The following is a 23,681-nucleotide window of genomic DNA, read 5'->3' on the forward strand; positions in this document are numbered from 1 at the left end:
AATAAGAACAGCGGATGCTTTTGACTTACGAGCTTTGGCCACGCCCCAAATTCAACTCCCAAGTCAAAACGTACAAGGCCGTGACCTGGCAAGGTCGCCCGGCGTGCTTTCCTTTTTCCCCCGCCGCGTTATTTGGGAAGATTTTGTCATCATTTCATCATTTGCCACATCATTCACATTCAGCGGGGATTTCGTTTTTTTCCTCGGGACTCTTTTACTCGCCCTCATTAATCCGTTTTTCTTTTTTTTCCCCCCGTCTTCTACAGACTTCTTATTTATTTATTTATTTTTGTTTGAATCCTAACGCAAGCGTCGACCGGGGGGATAAAAAAAAAAACTGCGCTGTTTTGGCGGTCGGAGCGTGAATCGTTAATGTCCGCCGGGCCGGCGATATTCTAATTCTGACCCACTTGCGGCCGATGACGTGTGAAGGAAGAAGAAAAAAAAAGAGCTTTGACGCAAAAAAAGGAGAAAAAAAAGAAGGGAGAAGACAATCGTGCGGATGATGACGACGCGCTTTTCCAGGGAGGCGCCGCCTTTCATCTGGGCTTCCGCGTCATTCACAAATGGGATTTTGCTTCCATTCACGCAAAGCGGGCCTCGGCAAAATGCCCGCCGACGCTTTCTTTTGTTCTCGAGGTCCTCTTCGCCTCTACAATGTCCTTTTTCCTTCTAAACATGACTTAAAAGATGCAAAAAGTTGGACACGCGAGGAGAAGTCGTCAAGGAAAGTTGTCATTTGACCAAAAGTGTCATTTTTAAAACCAAATGAACAAAATTCTCCAAGAATCGAGAGGAGGAAGTGACCCAAAATGAACAAGAAGTAAGCAGAAATGACGCCATATCAGCAGGAAATGATTCAAGAAAGGATGTTGACCTGGAAATGCTCTAAAATGATTGACAGGAAATAAGATAGAAATCCCCCACAATGTCCAGGAAGTGAAAACTGAAGCAAAAGTGATCTGGCGGGAAGAAAAAAAACTGAAAAAGGACTCGGTGACCCAAAATGTCCAGGGAGTGACCCAAAATCAACAGGAAGCCACACAGAAATGCCTTAAAATGGGCAGGAAGAGGATCGTCATTCACAGGAAATGACCCAAATGTGCAGGAAGTGACCCAAAAATACATAGGAAATGACCTTGGAATGACTGAAATGTGCAGGAAGTGACCCAAACTCAACAGGAAGGGACTAATAACCTCAAGTGACTAAGAAATGCCTTAAACTGTGCAGGAAGTGAAACAAAATTTACAGAAAGTGATCCTGGAATGACCTAAATGTGCAGGAAGTGACCCAAAATCAACAGGAAGTGACCCAGAAATGCCTTAAAATGTGCAGGAAGTGGATCGTAATTTACAGGAGGTGACCCTGGAATGACACGAATGTGCAGGATGTGACCCAAAATCAACAGGAGACGACCCTAAAACTCAACAGGAAGTGACTAATAACAGCAAGTGACCAAGAAATGCATTCAACTGTGGAGGAAGTGAAACATAATTTACAGAAAGTGATCCTGGAATGACCCAAATGTGCAGGAAGTGACCCAAAATCACGAGGAAGTGACCCAGAAATGCTCCGAAATGAACGGAAGTGACTTTGGAATGTCGCAAAATGTACAGTAAGTGACCCAAAATGCTCCAAATCCATAGGAGCTGCCCCAGAAAAGCTCCAAAAATGAACAGGAAGTGACTTTGCAAGTAGCCTAAACTGCCGTAGCCGCCATTGACAAAATCCATTCATTTCCCAAGTCGTCTCTCGGCGCAATTTCGAACTAGCCGCAAAGTAGCACCTATTTTATTTCATTCTTTTGGGAGTCGTCAGTGGGCCGACAGGAAGTGATTGTTATTCCACAAAGAGCGAGTCAAACTCCCCAGCTGCTTTTCAAGTGGCTAAGGCTTCTCGCTAATGATCTTGACTTTGCCTCTTAGCGCGCCGCCTTTGCCCTCCAAATGCTAATGAGGCGCCCTTCGCTCCCACTCCGACTAATGTTGAATTATGAAACAAAATGTAAGGCGAGGGGAGAGGTGGCAAGCTTTCTCGCTGGCTTTGCCTTAGTTGCGCTCTCCCGGGTCAAAATGTGGCAAAGTTAGCGTGCGCGCACGCTCGCGGTCATGTCAGATCTAGCGTGCGTTGCCGCCTCCCTGTGGACATTCGGCGAAATGACACCCATTTTGACAAGTAGGCCAGCGCGCTCATGTGCAAATTTCTTCATCGTCAGCATAGGCAACTTCATCCTCATCGTCACTATGGTGGTTAACACTCTCGTTGCCGTCGACGACGACGACGGGAAATGTCGGTAGACGCCCAATTGTGTTCTTTGTGCATTTGAAACGGGTGAGCGTCTCCGTCCTCCATTCTCTGTCACCTTCTTCTCTTCTTATCGTTGTCAGCGTCATTTCCATCTTCATCCTGATTGTTGCATCATCGTTTCAGTCATCCTCATCCCACATTCCTCGTGGATTGCGATTGGGATTGGGATTGAGTTGGGATTAGAGTTTGACATAGAATTGTACACATCATGATCATCCTCATCGTATTTTCCTAATCTTCTCAAGATCCGGATCATTATCTTTCGTTATGTTCGTCTTTATCCTCGCCATCATAAGAATTCACGTCATCTTTATCAACATGATTAGATTTATCGCCCTCCTTCTCATCTTCAATTTCATCCTCATCTTCATCCTCATCTTCATCCTCATCATCCTCTTCTTCATCCTCATCACCCTCATCTTCATCCTCTTCTTCATGCTCATCTTCATCCTATTCTTCATCCTATTCTTTATCCTCATCTTAATCCTCATCATCCTCTTCTTCATCCTCATCACCCTCATTCTCATCTTCATCCTCATCTTCTTCATCCTCATCTTCTTCATCCTCATCTTCATCAACATGATTATATTTATCGCCCTCATTCTCATCTTCATCCTCATCCTCATCTTCATCCTCATCCTCATCTTCATCAACATGATTATATTTATCGCCCTCATTCTCATCTTCATCCTCATCCTCATCTTCATCCTCATCCTCATCTTCATCAACATGATTATATTTATCGCCCTCATTCTCATCTTCATCCTCATTTTCATCTTCATCCTCATTCTCATTCTCATCTTCATCTTCTTCCATGTCCTTCCATCCATTTTATTGTCCATCTGGCTGTCATCTCCGTTTGTCCTTCGTCCACTTCCCGCCACGGATCCTCACGCCCCGTTCTCCTGCTTTTTCCTTTCCCCCCATCTTTTTTTTTCTTCCCCATCCCGGTCTTCCTCCCGCCCTCCCCGAGGTTCGACGCTGGCCGAATAGCTCGGCCGCCATCGATTATTTGATGGGGGAGGGGCGGGCGCCTTGAATAATTGAAATGGCCCTCAACCGAGCACGCGACTTCACGTCCGGCGTTATAGATGGAGATCGTTTGTCACGTCGCCGCTGACCATTCATCCTCGTTGACCTGGATGGGCCGTCAAAGTGGGCTCAAAAGTGACGAGACCTATATTTGTCTTGAATTAAATCCCCAAGTTTAAAAGCAAAATGGAGCTTGCGTCGGTCTGTTTTGGCTCAAACTTAAAAAGTCGACCGCAGGCGCGCTTTGGGATTCGGTGACCTTTGCGCCGCCGCCAGAGCATAAACGGGCCGCAAATTGCAACCCGCCAGATAGCTGGCGGCGGCTAATCTGCTCTTTGATGTCTACATTTCAACACGCTCATCTTTCCACACATTATCAACGGCGTGGTCATGTGTGAGCGCCGCGTTAATCCCAGCACGCAAATCAATTCAAACCAGAGACACGCAGATCCATAACGACATTTTTTCCTTATACCGTGTCGATATGAATTGGCGCCCATTGCCGATGAGACAGTTCCAATGTGAATTTATAATCCAGTTTATTACTTTGTCATTTATTCATTTTCCGTACCTGGGGGTGCTGGAGCCTATCCCAGCAGAGTAGTTTGGCGGCCAATTGCAGGCAGCTCACTTGGACAAAGACATGATTTTTCACTGGATTAAAAATGGCTGCTATCCTGAATTCATGTCATAATCAGAGGTTTTTTTTTTCAGATGTCAGGGACACTTTTCCAAACGGATCCAGATGCCATTCTCGGGTCGCAAGATGAGGCCGGCCGTCGGAAGGAGCTCCGCTCGCGACTGAGTGGCTGTCACCTGGAATTTGCGCAAAATGGACGACAGCACCACCTTCTCCTCCATCATGGCAAAACGCTGACCTGCCGCAAAACACACAAGGCCAGATGTCTTCAATTGTAAGTAGCCAGTGGCCATCTTGCATTTATGCCGGGTGGGCGGATTGTTTTGTGGGGAGAAAAAATGGAGGAATTATTCATAAATTTATATCAGTTTTAGAAAACGACTCGTTTTTCCATTTGCGTTCGATTAGGCTTTTCCTATTTTGAGTTTGTCTTTACCCCATCAATTGAAAAAAAAAAATTGAAGTCAATATAGAAACACGCATATTTACCTGTTCATTCCCTGCCAACCTCCCCATCCTCAGAAAATTAGCATTTCTAGTTCAATATTTGTAAGGCAAGCACACCTCCAATGTGGCCGCTGACCAAAATAAATTGACTTAACACGACGATTTATCCAACGGCCCCCTGACGCAAAATGGCCGACGAGGGTCGCCGGACAGGCACTTACCGATGCAGTTGCGGAGCCCGGCGGAGAAGGGAATGTACGCGTACGGCGGTCGGTCCAGGCAATTTTCCGGCAGGAAGCGTTCGGGTCGGAACTCCTCGGGCTCGGGGAAGTAGCGGGGATCTCGGTGGAGGGCGAAGGGGAGGACCACCGCGTTGGTGCCGGCGGGTACCTTGAAACCGTCTGCCAAAAGAGAAAAAAGACAGGCTTTCCAAACCAATTTATATATATCACTATTGTTGCTAGGTAGAATTTGCACAACGGATTGTGCCCCAAGGCCCAAAAAAAACAAATGTCCGTTCACTGCCACCCACCCAGCTCGTTTTTAATGAATTGGAAGCCACATTGATCAAATAATTGTTTTGATTTTAAAAGGGCGAGTTTGGACGAGCTTACGTAGAATGTCAATGAATTGACTGCCGGTCCAAACGAATCGGACGGTTACTTTCTACGTACTGATGATGGTGTCTTGGCGGATGCTGCGTCCAAAGAAGGGCACGGAGGGAAAGAGGCGCAGGGCCTCCTTGATGACGCACTCCAAGTACTTGAGCCGCCTGAGGTCCTCCATGCTAGCCACACGTTCCGACTCGCCTTAAAAAAAAAAAAACTAGCGTTAGCGTAGCACGACATCTACCATCAAACCAACGAGCCGTCGTTTACGGCGGCCGGCGTAAAGATACGCTCAAATGTACATGCATTTCCCGAACCGCTTATCCTCACGAGGTTCGTGGGGGGTGCCGGAGCCTATCCCGGCCGGCGGAGGGACACCGTGAATTGACGGCCAGGCAATCACGAGGAGACTAAGGGAAAGTAATGGCTTCTAGCTTAGGGGCAATTTAGCATGCAATTAGCCGAGCAAGCATGCTTTTGGAATGCCAAAGTACCCGTAGAAAACCCACGCGAGCCCGGGAGAACATGCAAACCGACGCGCTAACCAGTACATAATGATAGTAGAATTCATTTTGGAAACAAAACTAAAAATCCTGAATTTAGAAAAATGTTTTTAAATATGGTAATAATGAAAGAAAATTGAAAAATGAATTTAAAAAATGAAATGATTAGAATAAAGCAAAGCTGGAAAAAAAACATTTTGTATGAAACCTACAAATGAATTCCTCCTTCTTAACGTTTAAATGGGGCGATTCGTTGAAGAAGGTCAGGGCAGTCGACTTTTCACGCTTTCACAGCGCCGCTTTGTATACAAACACATTTGTGGGCGGAGTCACCGAAAACTTCCTGGAGCTCGCGTTGAACTTTGCGGTGCACGTCGGAGTGAGAGCCCAGCAGGTGAAGCGCCCAATTCATGGAAGCCGCCGTCGTGTCGTGGCCCTGCCCCACACAAACAAACAAAAAAACCACGCAAAACGAGCGTTAGCCTAGCCGTCCTTTTTGGGGGGGGTCAAAAGGCAATTGACCTCAAACATGAAGGTGTCCACTTCCTCCTGAATGTCCCCATGGCTCATGGCGTTCCCGTCTTGGTCTTTGGTCTGGAGCAGCATGTCGAGAAACGCTCGCCTCTTCCTGTCCTCCACCCCCGTCCCGTCGCTCGTCTTCAGACTCTGGGCTCGTTCGCGGATCACCTGGCGAGAAAATGGCCAAAATGGAACCCGAGAAAATCAGTCAAAAGGGGCCTCTCACCTCCATGGTGAAGGAATGCAACGTTTTGAGCGTGCTGTCGTGCACGTTGGCCTCGCCAAAGTATTTGTAAGTCAAGTTGGGCCAGAACCACGGCGCCCTCTGCCGGCGACTGATGATATCGCTCATTCTGAAAACCGCAGATGGAGCGTGTCATTTTTCTGGAACGGCGTCCAAAAGCCACCGGGACTCACTTGTAGATGCTCCGGACGTACTCGGACTCGGAATTGCTCTGAGCGTGGACTTTTCTTCCCATGGCCGTTTCTGGAAACAAATGGGGAAACTTTTCCTTGGAGTACTTTCAACGTCTTTAGCCCCTTTTTGGCTTAGCGTCAACTGACCGCAGATGATGTCCAAGGCGCACAGGGTGACGTCGTTGAAGCAGTCAAAGGGACCGGCGCCAACCCGCGAGGACAACTTGTCCACCAGGACTTGGGCCTGCTCGTTCATCACTTCCAGGAAGTCTTGCAAGATGCTGAAGTGGAAGGTCGGCGTCAGCATCTTGCGACGCTCGCGCCACTTTGCGCCCGTGCTGTCGACGCCGGTCGAGAAAACCAGTTTTTAAGAAGAAGAAGAAGAAAAACGGTGACCCCAGGTTGGTCGTCCCGGAACGGGGCGGGGCGGGGCGTACCTGGTGAGGAGACCGGTTCCGAGCCACGGGTGGAGGAAGCTGTAGACACTGGATTTGTCCATGTGGGCGGGGTTGCTCACAATAGGCTACGCAAAATCAACATTCCCCTTAAGATTCCGGATACCAGGAGTTTGAATTGGGTTAGCACGTGGGCCCCACGGTTCTGGGGTCCTGGGTTGGATCCCAGGTCGCCCCCCCCCCCTGTGTGGACTTTGCATGTTTTCCCCGGTCTTGCCTTGTGTGGCTTTTCTTCTTGCTCCCTTTTATTGGGGTTATGCAGTGTAGGTTAATTGTATGCTAAATTTCCCTTAGCTACGATTGGTTCTCCTTTGTCCCTTGGCTGGATAGGCGGTTCAGAAAATGAATCAATATGCAGTTTGAGGGCGTGGCTATTTGAATACTCAAGAAAGGTTGGCCTTCTATGGTCTAGACCACATGTGTCAAAGTGGCGGCCCGGGGGCCAAATATGGCCCCCCTCATCATTTTGTGCGGCCCAAGAAAGTAAATGATGAGTGCCGACTTTCTGTTTTAGGATCAAATTAAAATCAAGAGTACAGATGTATATTAAATTTCCTGATTTTCCCCCTTTTAAATCAATAATTGTCATTTTTTCATTCATTTTTTTCTGTGTTTTTAGTTCAAAAATCATTTTGTAAAATCTAAAAATATATAAAAACAGCTCAAATAAACATTGTTTTAGATCTATAAAAAACTGAATATTCAGGGATTTTAATCCAGTTTTTTAATCCATTTATATAAAAAAAAAAATCAAAATCGCGAACCAACCTGAGTCTGACACCCTTGGTCTAGACCAAAATGCACAGACGGCTGCGCTTCCCGTTCAGTAGCGGCTAGCATTTGTCAACAAGCCCACCCGTGCATGAGGCAAAAGAGTGTGGGCGGGGCCAAATCACGGAGCACTGGCGTTCCTACCCATATGCTTTTCAACTGGATCACTTTGAATATATTTGACGGCTCCAACATTTCCAAAATGAAATAAATGGCATTCAAAATGGAGCAGAAAACAAGAAAGCCTGCTACTTTTTTTTAGTCAGCGGCGACGGCGACCCACCTCCACGGTCTCGGCGTGAAAGAGAATGACAAAGGGCACGGTCCCCAGCCACATTTTGATCAGCGGGGCCTGGCGGAACTCGTTGGTGTAACCCAGAATTTGCTGGAAGAACTCTAAAACAAACCAAAAATGGCCTTTTTTTTACACCGAAAAAAACCCCAACATGGCTATTCCCCCCCCTCCAAAATGCCACCTTTTTGCACCCAAATCAATGACTCAGTTAGTTTCCTCACCTACGGCGTCGGTCTTCAAGTCCAGCGCGTTCCCCAGCAGGGGGTACGTGGGCCCCACGGCCTGGATGGGCTTCATCATGACCCATTTTCTCAGGTAGCCTCTCAGCCTCTGGTAGACCAGTGCCGACAGCGCCACCAGCAGGCCCACCGCCAGCGCGGCGCCATAGGCGACCACGGCCATCTTCCTTCTGTCGCTCCGCGCCGCCCGACGCCGGCTCAAGTAGCGGCCGCGGCGGTCACGTGCGGCTACGGGGGGTTGCCCCACAACGCCCTTTGCGCTCGTTATCTCGGGCCACGTGCTTAAAGTCGAGCTTGTTTTTTTCCGACGAATGAAAGACTGAACCGTTTTACTCGTGGGATGTTTGATCAGGGGGGCGGGGCTTTTGCCACAAAGACAAACAAACTAGAAAAATGACACATTTAAACACACGCTAGCAACAAACATCGCCGTGCTATAATTATATTAACCAACTAGCGCAAGGGTGTCAGACTTGGGTTGGTTCGCAAGCCGCTTAAACTTCAACTCGATTTCACGTGGGCCGGACCATTTTAGATATAATATTTAGATTTTTTTTATTTTTTTATAAATGGATTAAAAGAACTGGATTAAAAGCCCTGAATATTAAGTTTTTTTATAGATCTAAAACCATGTTTATTTGAGCTTTTTTAAAAATATATTTTTAGATTAGATTTTTGAACTAAAAACACAGAAAAATGGATTAAAAAAGACAATGATTGATTTAAAAGGGGAAAAATCAGGAAATTGAATATACATCTATACTCTTCGTTTTAATTTGATCCTAAAACAGAAAGTCGGCACTCATCATTGACTTTCCCGGGCCACACAAAATGATGTGGCGGGCCACATTTGGCCCCCGGGCCGCCGCTTTGACACAAGTGAACTAGCGGTTAGCACGTCGGCTCACATTTTTGGGGTCGAGGGTTCGATCCCAGGTGGAGTTTGCATGTTCCTCCGGGCTTGCGTGGGTTTTCTCTTGGTACTCTGATTTCTTCCCACATCTCCAAAAGATCCATGCTAGGCTAATTGGGTGCTAAATGATCCATCTATCTAAAATGGCTTGTCCTTCGTCTCCTCGTGCCCCGCGATTGGCTGGCCACCCATTCGGGGTGTGACGCCCCCGGTGCTAGTCGTCAGCTGGGATGGGCTCCAGCACCCCCGTGAGCCTTTTGAGGATAAGCGGTTTTGCGAACGGACTCATGTTTTGAGGGTCACGGAGGTAGGTGCCGGAGCCGATCCCAACGAAGTAGGCAGGGCGCACTCGGAACGGGTCGCCGGCCAATCGCAGGGCATCAGAGACAAACAACCATTTGCAGCAGCAGTTATCAGTAATAGCGAGTACGGGATTGGGAGGCCAGAGATAAGGGGTCGGAGACGCGATAGGTAGATTGACAAAAAGCCTGGAGAAGTTTTAGCTTTTTGCTACTTTTGCCGAGCGCAATCTCATTCAGCTTGCTTGGACTTTGTGAGTCAAAGTTGAACTTTTTTGTAATGATTACAGAGAGTGGGTGGAAATTGACAGGACATTAATTACGTATTATATTCTGTACTTATATAGTTTTATATCCATTCCAGTGGCCAAGTTTAAGCCTGCCTAAATTGCCATTGATCTCATCAAGGACAAAAAGCATCGCTACATGAAAATAGCAGTCAAATACATTGAGCAAAATAGAACAAATAAAAAAGAAACATCATTTTTAGATGAAACATTTCAAAATTTTGGCTGTATATAAAAAAAGCAAGAATTTATGAATAATTTCCTCGTTTATCATTACTATTGACAAATATGTTTACCTGTTTACATTCTATTTTTAATGACTTCTGTTGATTATCTCGTGTTTGGCTGGATTTGTTTCCCATGTAATAATGTTATATTTAGAATTTTGGATATGGTCATTGGCTGCCATAAATGGCAATAGAGATCCAATCTTTTTTAAAGTGGGGGTGCTGGCAGTGAATGTATTGGGTTCAAATGATTTGAAAAATGTTTTTGAAAAAGGACTGAAAACAGTCACTGTCCCCACCAAGGGTTAAAAGTCAACAAAAGTTGTCTTAAAAGAACTTTTCCAGACCACAAAATATTTTTCTGTGTCAATGTCGATAAAAGTAGATGATTTATTGGGATGATTTTTAGTTAGAAATGTTTGGGGAACAAAAACGTGATTTACCAGGCAGACCGTGTGGGTTTGGAGCTTTCAAAGGAGGGGCGATACGGGGCGTGTCTTCCCCAGGGCGATGAGCAGCTGCTGGCGGAAGGCCAACGCCCGCTCCTCCTGACCCGCGGGCCAGCCTAGCACGCAGTGGCGCCTCAGCATGGCGCGGCGCAGGAACAGCGACAGCCACAGCTTGTAGTCGGGCACGTCCTCCAGCAAGACCAGGATGACCGAGTCCCGGCTGGCCTCCATCACCTGGTGCAAGGCCTGCTGGGCCTTGAAGCTGCCGCCGACAGACATGCACACAAAATTTCTCACTGGCCCGAGTTGCCATTTGGGCACCAGACAAAAAATGGGATTTCCTCACGGGGAAAGGTACCCGGACATTTCGCCGACGGACGGTTTGTCGAACGGACGCTTCGTCGACGGACATTTCGTGGATGGACCTAACCTTAACCACTATCCACTAACCCTAATTCTAACCACTAACCTTACAAATTGTCCGGCGACGAAACGCCGGCAACGAAGTTTCCGGCAACGAAGTGTCCGGCAACGAAGTGTCCGGCAACGAAGTGTCCGGCAACGAAGTGTCCGGCAACGAAGTGTCCGCCAACGAAGTGTCCGCCAACGAAGTGTCCGCCAACGAAGTGTCCGCCAACGAAACATCCGGTCACGCGGGGAAAAAAGCATTTGCCCCGCCCCCTAGTGGCGTCGACCGGCCACGCTTATAAAAATAACGCCCGACGTCGATGAAGAAAATGACAAAGAAAAGCCCGATTCATGCTGAAGATCCATTAGCGCAGTGGTCTCCAAAGCTGCGGGTTTTCATTCCAACTCAGAAAGAGGACACCTTTTCACCAATCAGTGGATTGCAGTCAGGTTCTGCAGGAATCTCGTGTGTCCGTGCTGGATCGGTTGGAACAAAAACCCGTACCCAGGACCACTTTGGGGACCCACCCCAAGCCCACATGAGCGGATTGAGAAAAGCCCTTGAACTTACCGACTGCACCAGGGATCCAGGAGGAGGCTCTCCGTGACCACGAAAAGAATTCTGCGCGAGTTCCTCATGTTGGTCACGATGGACTCCAGCTGGGACATCCCGGCCTCGGCGTCGCGCTCCTCCAGGTAAAAGCGGCAGCCGCAGTTCTCCAGGGGCAGGACGGCTCGCTCCACCCAGCCGCCGTCCGCCTCGGCGTGCACCACGTAGGCGTCGTACTGGAAGCGCCCGCCCTCCTCGGCGGCGGCGGCGGCGTCGCCCTGGCGGAAACCCAGCGTGCGGTTGAGCAGGATGTTCCAGTGGAAGCGCAGCCTCCAGCCGTGGAAGCGCCAAAACAGCGGCATCGCCGTCAGCAGCGCCACCAGCGTGGCGCTCAGCAGGAAGAGAGCGCGGAAGGGCGCCAGGTCCTTGCAGGAGAGCGGTTCGAAATCCGCCACCGAGCGGTTGAAGTAGGCCAGCGGCGTGTTGCACCTGTAGCGTTCCCTCCAGCCGGGAACCGCCGCGCCGCCGCTGCCGTTCAACCACGTGACGAACCACAGCATGCTCTCGCAGGTGCAGTCGAAGGGATTCCGGTCCATCAGGAGGTAGCTCAGGTTGGACAGGGGAGTCCGGAAGACCTCGGCTCTCACGCTGGTGATCAGGTTCCTCTGCAGGCGTAGCACCGTCAGCGAGGTCTGGCTGGCGAACACCGAGTCCTCCAGCTTGTTCAGGAGGTTGTTGCTCAGGCTGAGCTCCCGCAAGGCGCTCAGGCCGCTCAGGCTTCCCGCCGGGATCTCGTCCAGCCCGTTGTTGTCCAGCTGCAGGGAGCTCAGGTTCCCCAAGCCCCGCAGGTAGAAGACGGCCCCCCCCGGTTTGGCCTCCTTCCACAACCTGGCCAGGTTGTTGTGCTCCAGCTTGAGGACCCTCAGCTTGGCCAGTCCGCTCAGCAGGTCGCCGTTCAGGTTGGCGATGTTGTTGTTGCTCAGGTCCAAGTAGGCCAGCTCGGCCAAGGGGCGGAACGGAGAGGGCTCCGAGTTCAAGGAAGCGGCCGTCAGGCTCTTGCTCAGCGTCAGGAGCTCCAGTCCGGGGACGCCGGCGAACGACTGGGAGACCAGCGTGACCGTCTGTCGGTTGAAGGACAGGCGCAGCTCCTTCAGCCGGCCCAGGCCGCCCAACTCCTCCCCGCTCAGAGTCTGCCGGATGAAGTTGAAGTCCAGGAAGAGGTGGCTGAGGTTCCCCAGGGCCGAGAAGGCGCCGGGCCCCAGCCGCGAGACGGCCGCCGCCGTCAGGTTGAGCTTCAGCAGCGACCCGCCCAGCGAGGACAGCGTCTCGTTGGAGATGCTCTTCAGCGAGGCGTAGCTGCTCCAGCTCAGGTCCACTTCCCGGAGAGCCCTCGGTCCCGCGAAAGTGCGCCCGCTGAGGGAGCGCACCGAGGTGCGCCGCAAGCACAGGATCTCCAGGGCGCCCAGCGGCCCGAAGGCCAAGTCGTCGATGATGGGCGTGGCCGAGGCGCGGCTCTTCACCAGGGCCCTGGTCAAGTCCAGCCGCTTCAAAGCGCCCAGACCCCCAAAGGTCCCCCGGGTCAAGTGCTTGAGGTTGTTGTCCGACAAGACCAGGGTCTCCAGTTTGCCCAGCCAGCGGAGGGCGCCCTCTTCCATTTTCCCCAAGCCGTTGCCCGACAGGTCCAAGAAGGCCACGTCGGTCTCCTGCAAACCCCTGAAGGTGCCGTCGGTCAGCGTCACCAGCTTCATTGTCCGCAGGGACAGATGGCGCACGGACGTCCCGGACAACGCCAAGCAGAGTTTGGAGATGGCCGTGGTGCCCATCTTGCTCCCGTCCATGATCAAAGTCGACAAGCTGGAAATGGGCTTGAAGGAACCCGCCTCCACCTGCGCTCCCCCAAAAAAAGAAACCGAGCAATGGCGGGAGCCGGGGAATATCAAACGCAGCCCGGGATGCGTCTTACCGTTTTGATGGTGGAGGATTCCAGGTCCAGGAAGCGCAGAGACGAGGAGTTGCCAAAGAGCGCAAAGTCATCCTGAGCCAAAGCCGAGAAAGCGTTGAATCCCAGCCTCAGCTCCGCCAAGTTGGCCAGCTGAGGCCTGGAACCCAGTTTGGCCGAGTCCAGGTTGTTCTTGGACACGTCTAGGACTTTCAGACTCTGAAAAGCAGACAAGATGGCCACGCCCTTCTTAATTAGGCTCACAGTGCCAAGTTGGAAACGTTTGCCTAGGGTCGTCGGACAACGGAGCCCGAGAGACCCTCGGCTCGTTTGGTGACCTCCTACTTGAATTGTTGGCTTTCATCCAGGCAGCCCGTGTCACGGACGGGGCATCCTGGTTACCTGCAGCCCGGCGAAGGGTTCCCCTTTCAGTTTCAGCCGATTTCCCGATAAGCCCAAGACGGTCAGGGCGCCGCAGCCGTCCAAATCCTCTTCCCGGACCACGTGCACCTCGTTGTGATCGACGTGGAGCGTCCGCAGAAGGGGCAGCGCTCGGCACAGCCCACCTTTCAATAGAGAGAACGATACTTTAGCCGATTTTTTTTTTTCTTTTTTAATCCTTCAATTTTGTTTCTGTACTTGTTTAAATCTCATTGTACTTGTACCATGACGATAAAGGCATTCAATTCATCCCAATGGTGATTTAGCAGGATCATTTGTATCCCAAAAGGTCAACAAACCAAATACAGCGCCTCTACTTACGAATGCTTGGACCTGCCAGTGTTTCAGGTTACAAAAGGCTGCCATAGATTGGCTTTGTGCAGCCATTGTTTTTTGACACGTGTCAAAGTGGCGGCCCGGGGGCCAAATCTGGCCCGCTGCATCATTTTGTGTGGCCCGGGAAAGTCAATCATGAGTGTCGACTTTCTGTTTTAGGATCAAATTAAAATGATAGATATAGATGTATATTACATTTCCCGATTTTCCCCCTTTTCAATCAATAATTGTCATTTTTTAATCCATTTTTTCTGTGTTTTTAGTTCAAAAATAATTTTGTAAAATATAAAAAAAGCTCAAATATACATTGTTTTAGATATTTAAAATAACTGAATATTCAGGGCTTTTAATCCAGTTCTTTTAATCCCAAAAAAATCTAAATATTATATCTAAAATGGTCCGGCCCACGTGAAATCAAGTTGACGTTAAAGCGGCCCGCCAACCAACCCGAGTCTGACACCCTTGGTTTAAGACAATTGCTGTTTGGCCAGGTCATTTAGTTGACGGTCCGGACGGCGGTTCTTTCTATCGGATACCTTCCAGGACGGTCAGGCTGTTGTAGCTGACGTCCAAGCGCAGAAGACCCGAGTAGCGGCTCAGGGAGGCCGGCAGGATCCGACTCAGGCGATTGTGGGACAGGTCCAGGCCGCTGATATTGGCGGGGAGGTCCGGCGGCACGTCGGTCAGGTTCAGGTGGCTGCAGTCGGCTTCGGCGCCCCGCACGCGGCAAGGGCTTTCCTCCCGGGACGAGCCCAAAAGCAGCGCCATTTGGCACGCCAGCAACACCTGACGGGGGGTGTCGGGGTGTCACCATTTCACCGCAAAATTGTCCAAATACAGTGGTACCTCGAGATACGAGCTTAATCCGTTCCGGAACTGAGCTCGTATGACAAGATTCTCGTAACTCGAGCGGAAGTTTCCCATTGAAATGAATGGGAAACAAATTAATTCGTTCCAACTCTCTGAAAAAAAACACCAAAAACAGGATATTGGATTGAAAAAAATGTTTTATTTCTTATAATTCGCCATATATTGACAAAGTAATAAATAACGAGTGGTTTAATAGAAATAAAGTGTTTAATCTAACTAAAATTGGGCGGATTTCGCCGAGGGGAGAGGGGCACAAAAGGGGCGGGGGGCTTCGGGTTTTTTTCTTCCACACTCCACCCTCACGTTCGCTATCGATGGGCTGTTTGCTGTCGTACTATTCCCTTCAAAATATTCCGAAAATGATGCACACAAATGTCCTCACAATGGGATAATCGCAGTCTTTTATCAGCGATCGCGCCGCTGCTCATGGGAACTTTTGGGGGCGCTGGCTAGCGGCTCCTTTTAGCTTGTAACATCTGTGTTCGCATCCCCTCCAACGGCGCCTATGATAGAGTTGCTACCGGGGTTGCTATTGCGAGCCAGTGCCCCTGATGTTCTTATGAGCAGCCAACGAGAAGTAATATAATACTCCTGGTATTAGAAAAAATAACAGGAAATGCAGCAGCTGAGCTTACCCACGTATTGATTGTGGGTAAAGTTGTATTCTGAGTGCCATTGCCTGTCGGCGTTGTGTGCACGAGTATACTTCATTACCCAGAAAGCCCTCTTTTCCCCGCGCATGCGCGTTGTGCGTTTCCTGCTCTGAACAACTCATCCGGTGCTCGTAAATATTGTTATACACGAAAGATATGCAAAAAAAAATGCCATGGCCACCTGGCTTGGTCGCATCACGAGCGAATTATTCGATCGAAATTTCCCCCGTAAGACGAGCATTTTGTATGATGAGCGGTCGTATGACGAGGTACCACTGTACTCTTTTTTGTTTTGTTTTTTTAGATTAATGTTTCAATCAAACATTCAAATAGAGGAACTTTGACTTATAAATGAATCTTAATAGTCAGTTCCTCCTTTCAAAAATGTCAACATGTTCCAAATCCTCTTTTTAAGCCTCTCCAATAGTCATTAAAAATGAATCAAAACGACAAAAAGGGAAAAACAACATACAACAATTTTTTGGGAACATTTTTGTAAGAGCATCCAAACGTTTTAACCAACAATCCCACTTTGCATTGCAGCATTTTAGTGAACAAAGTTGCCAAAAAATGGACCTGCTGTCTGTCTTCCACTCCCAAACGGATTGGACGTCCCTCCCCGAATGGCAATGGCACTGAAACTCCCAGATACTCATTCATCTAAATCCCGGTAAGCTCTTACCATCTTTTTCCCGTACGCGGAGCTCATGCTTTTCCAAGGCGGAAGTCTGCCTGCATTTCCTCCAAACAAATACGGACGTGAGATTTCCAGCTGGGCTTCTTTCACTTCTTCTTTTGTTCATTGGCTGGCTGCGCTTGTACGCCGGCCTCCCTTTGAGCGGCTCCTAGCGTGACTTGGCCCTCATTTTTTTTAGCTCTGACGTGGAAAAATATAAAAGTAGGCGTTGCCTTACCACTCCCACTTTGGCCTGGAGACACGCACGCGCTTGTACAAACCTGTTTTGACAGTTGCAGCTGCGTGCGCCGATATAAATATGGGAAGAAATCTAGTGGGGGAATACCCAGAAGCAAACTGTCTAATTCTTAACTCATTCACCGCCATTGACGGCGATTGACGTCCTATACAATTTGACTGTGGGCGGGCAGTCATCGTCAATGGTTCATATTTTAATAAGCACATTTTTCATTGGGGGTCTAGTAATATATTTTATTTTATTTTTTTCAAATTGCAGCAGAAATTTATATTTTTTTAAATACATCTTGCGTATTTTTTTTTATTTTTTTTTACATTTGTTTTTTATCTGGAAAAAAAATAGTTTGGACCAAGCATTAATATTTCTAAGAAACCCGTCAATGGCAAACTCCGCCACTAGACGGCAGCAAAAATCAAGAAATGATCGGCCTTTTTAAGACATTGTTTACTTTAGTTGAAAATTGGTTTTCCGTTTACTCGTGCCTATATTTTGAAGGACTGTCTTAGTTTTAACCCCACATCATTATTAAGAATCCCAATCAAGAATAGTCTCAAAATCATTAAAATACCATAAAATAAATATACACAATATTTTTTTTAAATGCAAATATTTAATTTCTCAAAACGTTTAAATTGAAAGGTATGCCAATTCTGATAATCATAAACACCCCCCCCCCCCCACAAAAAAATCTAATAAAATGAAAAATATATATTGTTATGTACCCCTCCAATACTTCATGCTTATTTATAAACGTAACTGTAGGCATCAATGAGGTTCTAAACGAGTTTATCACTACAGTCTACTCGTGATAAGCTCATTGCGGGGCGGGTGCATCTTGGCCAGAGGAACAACAAATTCTCATTGGCAGCGGACGTCCAATGCATTTGAATTGAATTGGCTGCCATTTTCCCACGTCAAAACAACGACTATTCGCTCTAACGTCATTTTTAATTCCCAGAAGGACGATGGTAAGTCGGCATCAAACGGGTTAACGTCCTCCCGTCTGAACTCTTGCGCCACCTCGTCGGAGGCGCATTTCCTAAAAAGGAACCGTGGGGATTGCGGGGTCAAATTCCTCATCCTTCCAAATCCCGCAAGGAAAGAACCATGTCACGTCCCCCGACGGCCGGCCGGGCATTAGGATCGTACCACTTTTTTTGCCCATACGGGGGTCCTTAATCTCCTTCTGTTGCCCACCTCTTCATTAATTGGATTAACCGGCCCATTTCTTAATGACGCAAACAGGATTTGTCGCTTGAGACGGATCAATCGGGGAAGGAATTCCAAAAACGCGCCCAGATAAACGCTCGCTTCCCTCTTGCCGTTCTTTTATTTATTTATTTTATTTTTTCTGTCGGCAAGGCGGCAGGTGCGACAGACGCCGGTCAAAAGTGCGAGCGTAATAATAATAATAATAAGAGGGCGCTCGCTATCGCTAGTCGCCTTTTGATAGACGTGAAGAGGTGCGTTGCGTAACCGGCGCCAGATTCATGCCCACATAAGGAGACGGAAAATGTGCCGGCCCAAGGAGAAGACACATGTGACCAAGGAAATTTCAATTTAATGGAATTCTTTAATAAATGGGTTCAAAAATAATAGCCGCGCCATATCTTCATGATTATAAACACAACAGTTTTAGATACAAATCAGTCCAAAAAAAGCCACAGAATAGTCTTTATAATGAAATTAGAGCTTTAAAAGTCTTTGTCATCCACCTTAGCATGCTAGCTAGCAGCGCTAGAATGCTACACGTGATTAGCAATTGCGGTTGTGATGTCACAACAAAGTGAGCATTCCCCTATGCTTTGTTTTGATTGAAATGACTATGAAATAGTTAGAAAAAATAACAATTCTTCTTTTACAATTAAAATTCCATTTGTCACTCCCAAAACTAGCTGCAGCTTTCTGCTAGCTAGCAGGCTATTCTCTATGATCGCGTCAACAGGTACTAGCTAGCCCAGACGTGACCAGACATTCCGGTGGTGATGTCACAACCAGAATTGCTGAAGAAATTGGGTTGGTTGACAAAACTATGCTAATGAAAGAAAAAAAAAACAGCCAAATTTAAGTGTCAACTTTATTGACAAAAATTATAATGACCTTGATGATGACGGATTGGATTCATACAGCACTTTTCAGGACACTTGACATTTTAATTGACATTATGCTTACCCTCCACAGCTACAATGGGAGGAGCCACAGCAGTCCGTCCCTATTGGGGCAGTCCAACAGAAGCGAGGCGACCAATCTGCCCCAATTGGCCCTTGTGACCACCCTCAAGAACTCATTCTCAAGTAGGTTTCATTTATGTATGTATTTAATAACAACAGGCACAAGTCCGAGCCTGTGTGCGGTCGATTGGTCGCCGTCTTTTGGTCGCCCCAACTGCAACGACGGGCAACCAAAAGACCGGCGACCAATCGACCGTGTACCGCGCGAGCCAGATTGGAACCCGCACCATTGTCGCCCCAAAACTTTTAACGTTTTAGGGAAATGTTTGCGATGGCGAAGTGTTGCCACTTGTTACTGGGCAGAATTTGGAGGGCACGAGTCAGCCCACCATTTAAGTTGTCAAAGCAAATTTATTAAACAGCTACCAATCATTAAATGATAACAATTTATTTGCAGGGCTCAATTCCAACCGCCCGAAATATTATTGCCAGGCAAAATTTGTAGTTGATTTTGACCCAAAGGCAATATTTACAACTTGCTGGCAAATGGGCAAAGTTGAAACAAAGTTTCCCATATTCTGCCTAGCAACAACAAGCGATTAGGCATTTGGCTATTTTAGCTGCTCTTGAAACATTAAAGCTGGTATGAAAATGGTGCTGATATGATGTCATTTCCAGACAATGACATCATGTCATCACGCGGATCCCAAATTCCGCCTCCCGACACTGACCAGACGACTGAACTTAACCATATCAGCTGTTCCAAATGTGGATCTCTTTGAGACTGGAAAGACCTGAGGCTGCCCTGATTTAAAAAAAAAATCAAACAACTAATATTTAAAAAAAATAATATGTAATATTTTTTAAAAAAATTGCAAGGCCATGAACCCATTTATACTGCCGTATGTGTCATGGTAGTTTGGTAAAATATTTTTATTGACAATGCTGCTTTATTATAATAATAGTCTATACTGACACATCTAACACACATACACGCAAATATTTTGGTTTTGACGTCTGTTGCTAGCGAAAAGTTGCTAGTGAGCTAAATGTAGCCCGTCGCCTTGGTTACCCTGCGCAAATTGATCTCAAAAGTTGAAGTCGTTTAAACAGTGAAAATGTATCTGATCTGTTTCCTAAATTACAGGGTTGTAAGTAGTCATTTGAATTTGACAAATTAGCACAAAAAACAACGTTCATCTAGAGCACGGGTGTCAGACTCAGGTTGGTTTGCGGGCCGCGTTAACGTCAACTCGATTTCACTTGGACCGGACCATTTTAGATATAATATTTAGATTTTTTTTTTTTTAATTATAAATGGATTAAAATCCCTGAATATTCCATTTTTTAAGATCTAAAACAATGTTTATTTGAGCTTTTTTTAAAACATATTTTTAGATTTTACAAAATGATTTTTAACTAAAAACAGAAAAAAATGTATTAAAAATGACAAAGATTGATTTAAAAGGGGGAAAATCAGGAAATTTAATATACATCTATACTCTTCATTTGAAATTGATCCTAAAACAGAAAGTCGGCACTCATCATTGACTTTCCCGGGCCACACAAAATGATGCGGCGGGCCACATTTGGCCCCCGGGCCGCCACTTTGACACACGTGATTTAGAGCAACTCTGGTTAGCGTCAACGGTAGCCAATGAGGTGAGTAAAATAATGCTGGTTCCTGACCATTTTTACCACACTAGTAGCTAAAATATTTGCCTTTTAACATCCGTTGGTATCGCCGCCATAGCGAAAAGTTGCCGGCTGGCTAAATGTGGCCGGTCGGTCGCCATGGTTACCCCGCGCAAATTGATCTGCGGCTCTCGGTGCGAAGGGGACAACGCCGAGAGAAGCCATTTTGCGCAGTAGCGGTCAATACCAATAGAGCCAGCCAGCCAGCGCGGGGTAGCTGACGTTAGCCCAGTTTCCGAGCCACTTCGCTCCGGACAAAGCCGTGCCCTCTCGCCGTCCCACCCCCCCTCCTCCCCTCGTCGGAGAGGAAGCCGGAGGGCGAGCGAGGGCGAGCGAGGGAGCGCCAGCGGAGCGGACACTTTAGCCGCATTGCTATTCGATCTCCCCCGGCCGGCTTAACCTCCCCCCCCTCACCCACACACACACCACCCCACCCCTGTGACAAGTGGGAGTTGTCCGCTCTGGTGAATCCGCCAGGCGGGCTCCGAGTCAGCAGGTGGACGGCCGCTCCGTACTCGCTCGCCGCCCCGGGCGCCGTTTTCTGCTCTTGACGTGTCGTTTACCATCAAAAGTGAGGATTGTTTTTTCTTTTCTTTCTATTTTACATGGAGGTGGCAGTCCAGCTAGCCGGGACCAGGCTGTTTTGCTAAGGTAAGCACCTGCCCGGTGACATCACCTATTCAAAATATGTTGTGTTTTTGAAATGTTCTCCCTATATTGGCATACGAGCTCATTATTTATGGGATTTAAATGTATTTGGGCGTCATGTTATTCGCTTAAATGACACTCGAATGTCCGCCGCAAGTCGGCCGAGGTCGCTCACGTTCCCGCGGCGTTGCGTTCTGGGACGCCGTAAAAATGAGGAAATAGTAGCTTTGAAAGGAAAGGAAGCGCCCCTGTAGGATAAAGACGCGTAATCATACCGTTAAAAAAAAGGGTTTTAATGGTCAGATTGACGGATTTAAACCTCAATGCCACATTAGCTGAACACAAATGGTGATGGAGCTTCATCTTTATTAGTGGATTTTCTCATTGGAATGTAGTTTTTATCTTACTGGCTGCCAGTGACGGCGATTGGCGTCCAATCCATTGAGATTAGGAGGACACAAATTCAATCAAGATTTCCTCACCCTTAACGTTGTTGGTATTTTCAAAAGGGATTGGGACTATAGTCACGTCAATGCTAATGCTGCTAAAATAGGAAAATTTACTGTATGTCACTCTTGGCAGTTCAAATAGGACACTTTTTGGTGTCAATGGCAGGTTAACAGTGAGTTTGAATTAATTTTTACCATGTCATTTTTTATATATTTAAAGTCATATAACAAACATGATTCATTTATGTCATCAAAATAGAATACATGAGCATTTCACAGCCTAGCTTAAATGAATTGGACGTCAATGTTTAGCAATAAATGTTGACTGCTATTTCTTTTGTTTTGAATGCTTCAAGGAATACATTCCATGCTAGCAATAGTATATTAAGGTGCTTGTTTTCTTTCTTGTCGCCGCATTGAAACGTACTGGTAGAACTGGTATGAAGCCATGTTGCTAAAACAAAACAAAAAAAAAGAAGGCTTATCTGTCAGAGTGCGGCGGCGGGGGGTGACCACCAGGGAATAGTGGGAAAAGTGTAACACTATCGCTCCGGGAACGTCACGTCACGTCACGTCGTGGCCTGATACCTGCTTTGTGCGCTACTTCCCAAAATACCAGCTGGCCACGTACGCGTAGGATTGGATTGGATTGGATTGGATTTTGATTTGATGGCCTAAAGACTAAAGACTACAACGTAGCGAACGTAGCTTCAATGACTTCACTCGTTGCCTGCTTACAAATCAGATTGGATTGGATTGGATAACTTTATTCATCCCGTATTCGGTAAATTTTGACAGTAGCAAGAAAAGGCAGTTATAAGTTAGACAGTATAGTCGCAAAGGCCGCAGAACAACAAAGCGAAAGCGCAAAGTACAAAGCAAATCAAAGTCAATGGGATCATTGAGAATCACCAAATCAAATCATTAAGACAGAAAATGTCATGAGTAGATTAGCATTTTTGCGCTCCCCATAACCACTATGCCACGTAGATTGATTGATTTTCTCTTTTAACGTTATATTAGTGCACTGTAAAGTCGTCGTTAGCAGATTTTTGACCTCATTGGCTGCCTTTTGCGCGCTGGATTGTGTTCAACTACATCGTAGGAGGGAGCGTCTTGGCCGGCCAGAGGAAGAATACATTTTATTCTGACCGCATTTTCACTCATTGACATGGATAATCGTTTTATAGTGGGAGAGATGGCTTTTTAAAAAAAAATGAAATTGTAAATAACAGACACATTTATTAATACATTTCACTTTTTGACCTCATTTATTCATTTTAAATGAATTTTCTTTTTCCTTTCTTCATTTTTTTTACCTTATTTATTCATTTTAAATGAAATTTCTTTTTCCTTTCTTCAATTTTTTTGACCTTATTTATTTATTTTAAATGAATTTTCTTTTTCCTTTCTTCAATTTTTTTGACCTTATTTATTCATTTTAAATGAATTTTCTTTTTCCTTCATTTTTTTGACCTTATTTATTCATTTTAAATGTTTTTTCCTTTCTTCAATTTTTTTCCCTCACATTGTGCTGCATTTTTCAATGCCATTTTACTACGACTACTGTATTTCCAACAGTCACTTCAAAACTAATTCCAAGCGTTTTTTTATTGTTTTTAAGAGCCACTGTTTTCCTCAATGGCACTGAAACAGTTAAGCGACAAAGCGACGACGTCACCTTAGCACGCCGCTCCGAAAAGCGCCGACAAACTGAAAAAAAAAAACAAAAACAAATCCAACGTCCGGGAACGTGGCAAGGAATCAAACGAACAGCTGCGCGGCGCGGCGAGGCTCACGGAGGAATGGCGAAAAGCTGACAAACGACGGGCGCTAATGATGGGCCTCCCCGACTATCGGGGGACCCATAAAACGCCAAATGGGGGGGCCGACGTCGCTCATTAACAACTCTGCGTGGACGGCGGCGAGAATTTGATGCCGCCTTCCTTTTGAAAACAAGCTACCGTCGTTTAAGAAAACGACGACCGCGTGCCGTCAAGGCAGCAAAATTCAATCAAAATTAACAACGTGGACAGCCTAATGAATCTCCGCAGGATGAGGTCATTAAAGGTCAAATGTGGAATTGTGCCACAAAATGCCAGTTTTGGGATACAAGTATGGTATTCCCTCGATTTTCGCCGTTAATCCGTTCCATAAGGGAATTTCCGCAAAGTACA

The 23,681-nt window shown here is 47.0% G+C and overlaps 3 protein-coding genes across 11 annotated transcripts in view; 1 reads left to right on the forward strand and 2 right to left on the reverse strand.

Annotated features, from left to right (window-relative positions):
* Positions 1–3,862: 3,862 nt before the first annotated feature.
* On the reverse strand, positions 3,863–8,439 carry cyp4v2a (cytochrome P450, family 4, subfamily V, member 2a). The gene is made up of 11 exons (XM_077604487.1): positions 8,217–8,439; positions 7,984–8,096; positions 6,912–6,997; positions 6,622–6,812; positions 6,475–6,544; positions 6,284–6,410; positions 6,061–6,225; positions 5,872–5,974; positions 5,102–5,236; positions 4,649–4,828; positions 3,863–4,218 (listed from the first exon to the last, which is right to left on the reverse strand). Exons 1-11 carry the CDS (start codon positions 8,395–8,397, stop codon positions 4,058–4,060), a joined length of 1,512 nt encoding a protein of 503 aa, XP_077460613.1. The 5' UTR covers positions 8,398–8,439; the 3' UTR covers positions 3,863–4,057.
* Positions 4,039–23,681, forward strand: part of LOC144077036 (sorbin and SH3 domain-containing protein 2-like) — a 49,659-nt gene continuing 30,016 nt past the window's right edge. For 2 of the 8 annotated variants that reach the window (XM_077604466.1, XM_077604470.1), the window contains exons 1-4: positions 4,039–4,254; positions 16,150–16,276; positions 18,723–18,835; positions 21,019–21,058. The gene's annotated coding sequence lies outside the window, so the exon portion shown is untranslated. Of the gene's footprint in view, positions 4,255–16,149; positions 16,277–18,722; positions 18,836–20,442; positions 21,059–23,681 lie in introns of those variants that run through there. The other 6 variants (XM_077604467.1, XM_077604471.1, XM_077604468.1 and 3 more) reach the window with 4 other exon arrangements.
* Positions 9,752–16,458, reverse strand: tlr3 (toll-like receptor 3). Of its 2 annotated transcripts, none has more exons than XM_077604483.1 (6): positions 16,289–16,458; positions 14,620–14,869; positions 13,709–13,872; positions 13,331–13,525; positions 11,389–13,253; positions 9,752–10,671 (listed from the first exon to the last, which is right to left on the reverse strand). In XM_077604483.1, exons 1-6 carry the CDS (start codon positions 16,313–16,315, stop codon positions 10,431–10,433), a joined length of 2,742 nt encoding a protein of 913 aa, XP_077460609.1. In that variant the 5' UTR covers positions 16,316–16,458; the 3' UTR covers positions 9,752–10,430. The 2 variants fall into 2 exon arrangements, with proteins under 2 accessions (XP_077460609.1, XP_077460608.1); XM_077604482.1 differs by lacking the exon at positions 16,289–16,458 and adding an exon at positions 14,930–15,900.

The sequence above is a fragment of the Stigmatopora argus genome, chromosome 7, assembly GCF_051989625.1.
Source record: "Stigmatopora argus isolate UIUO_Sarg chromosome 7, RoL_Sarg_1.0, whole genome shotgun sequence".
NCBI lineage: Eukaryota > Metazoa > Chordata > Actinopteri > Syngnathiformes > Syngnathidae > Stigmatopora > Stigmatopora argus.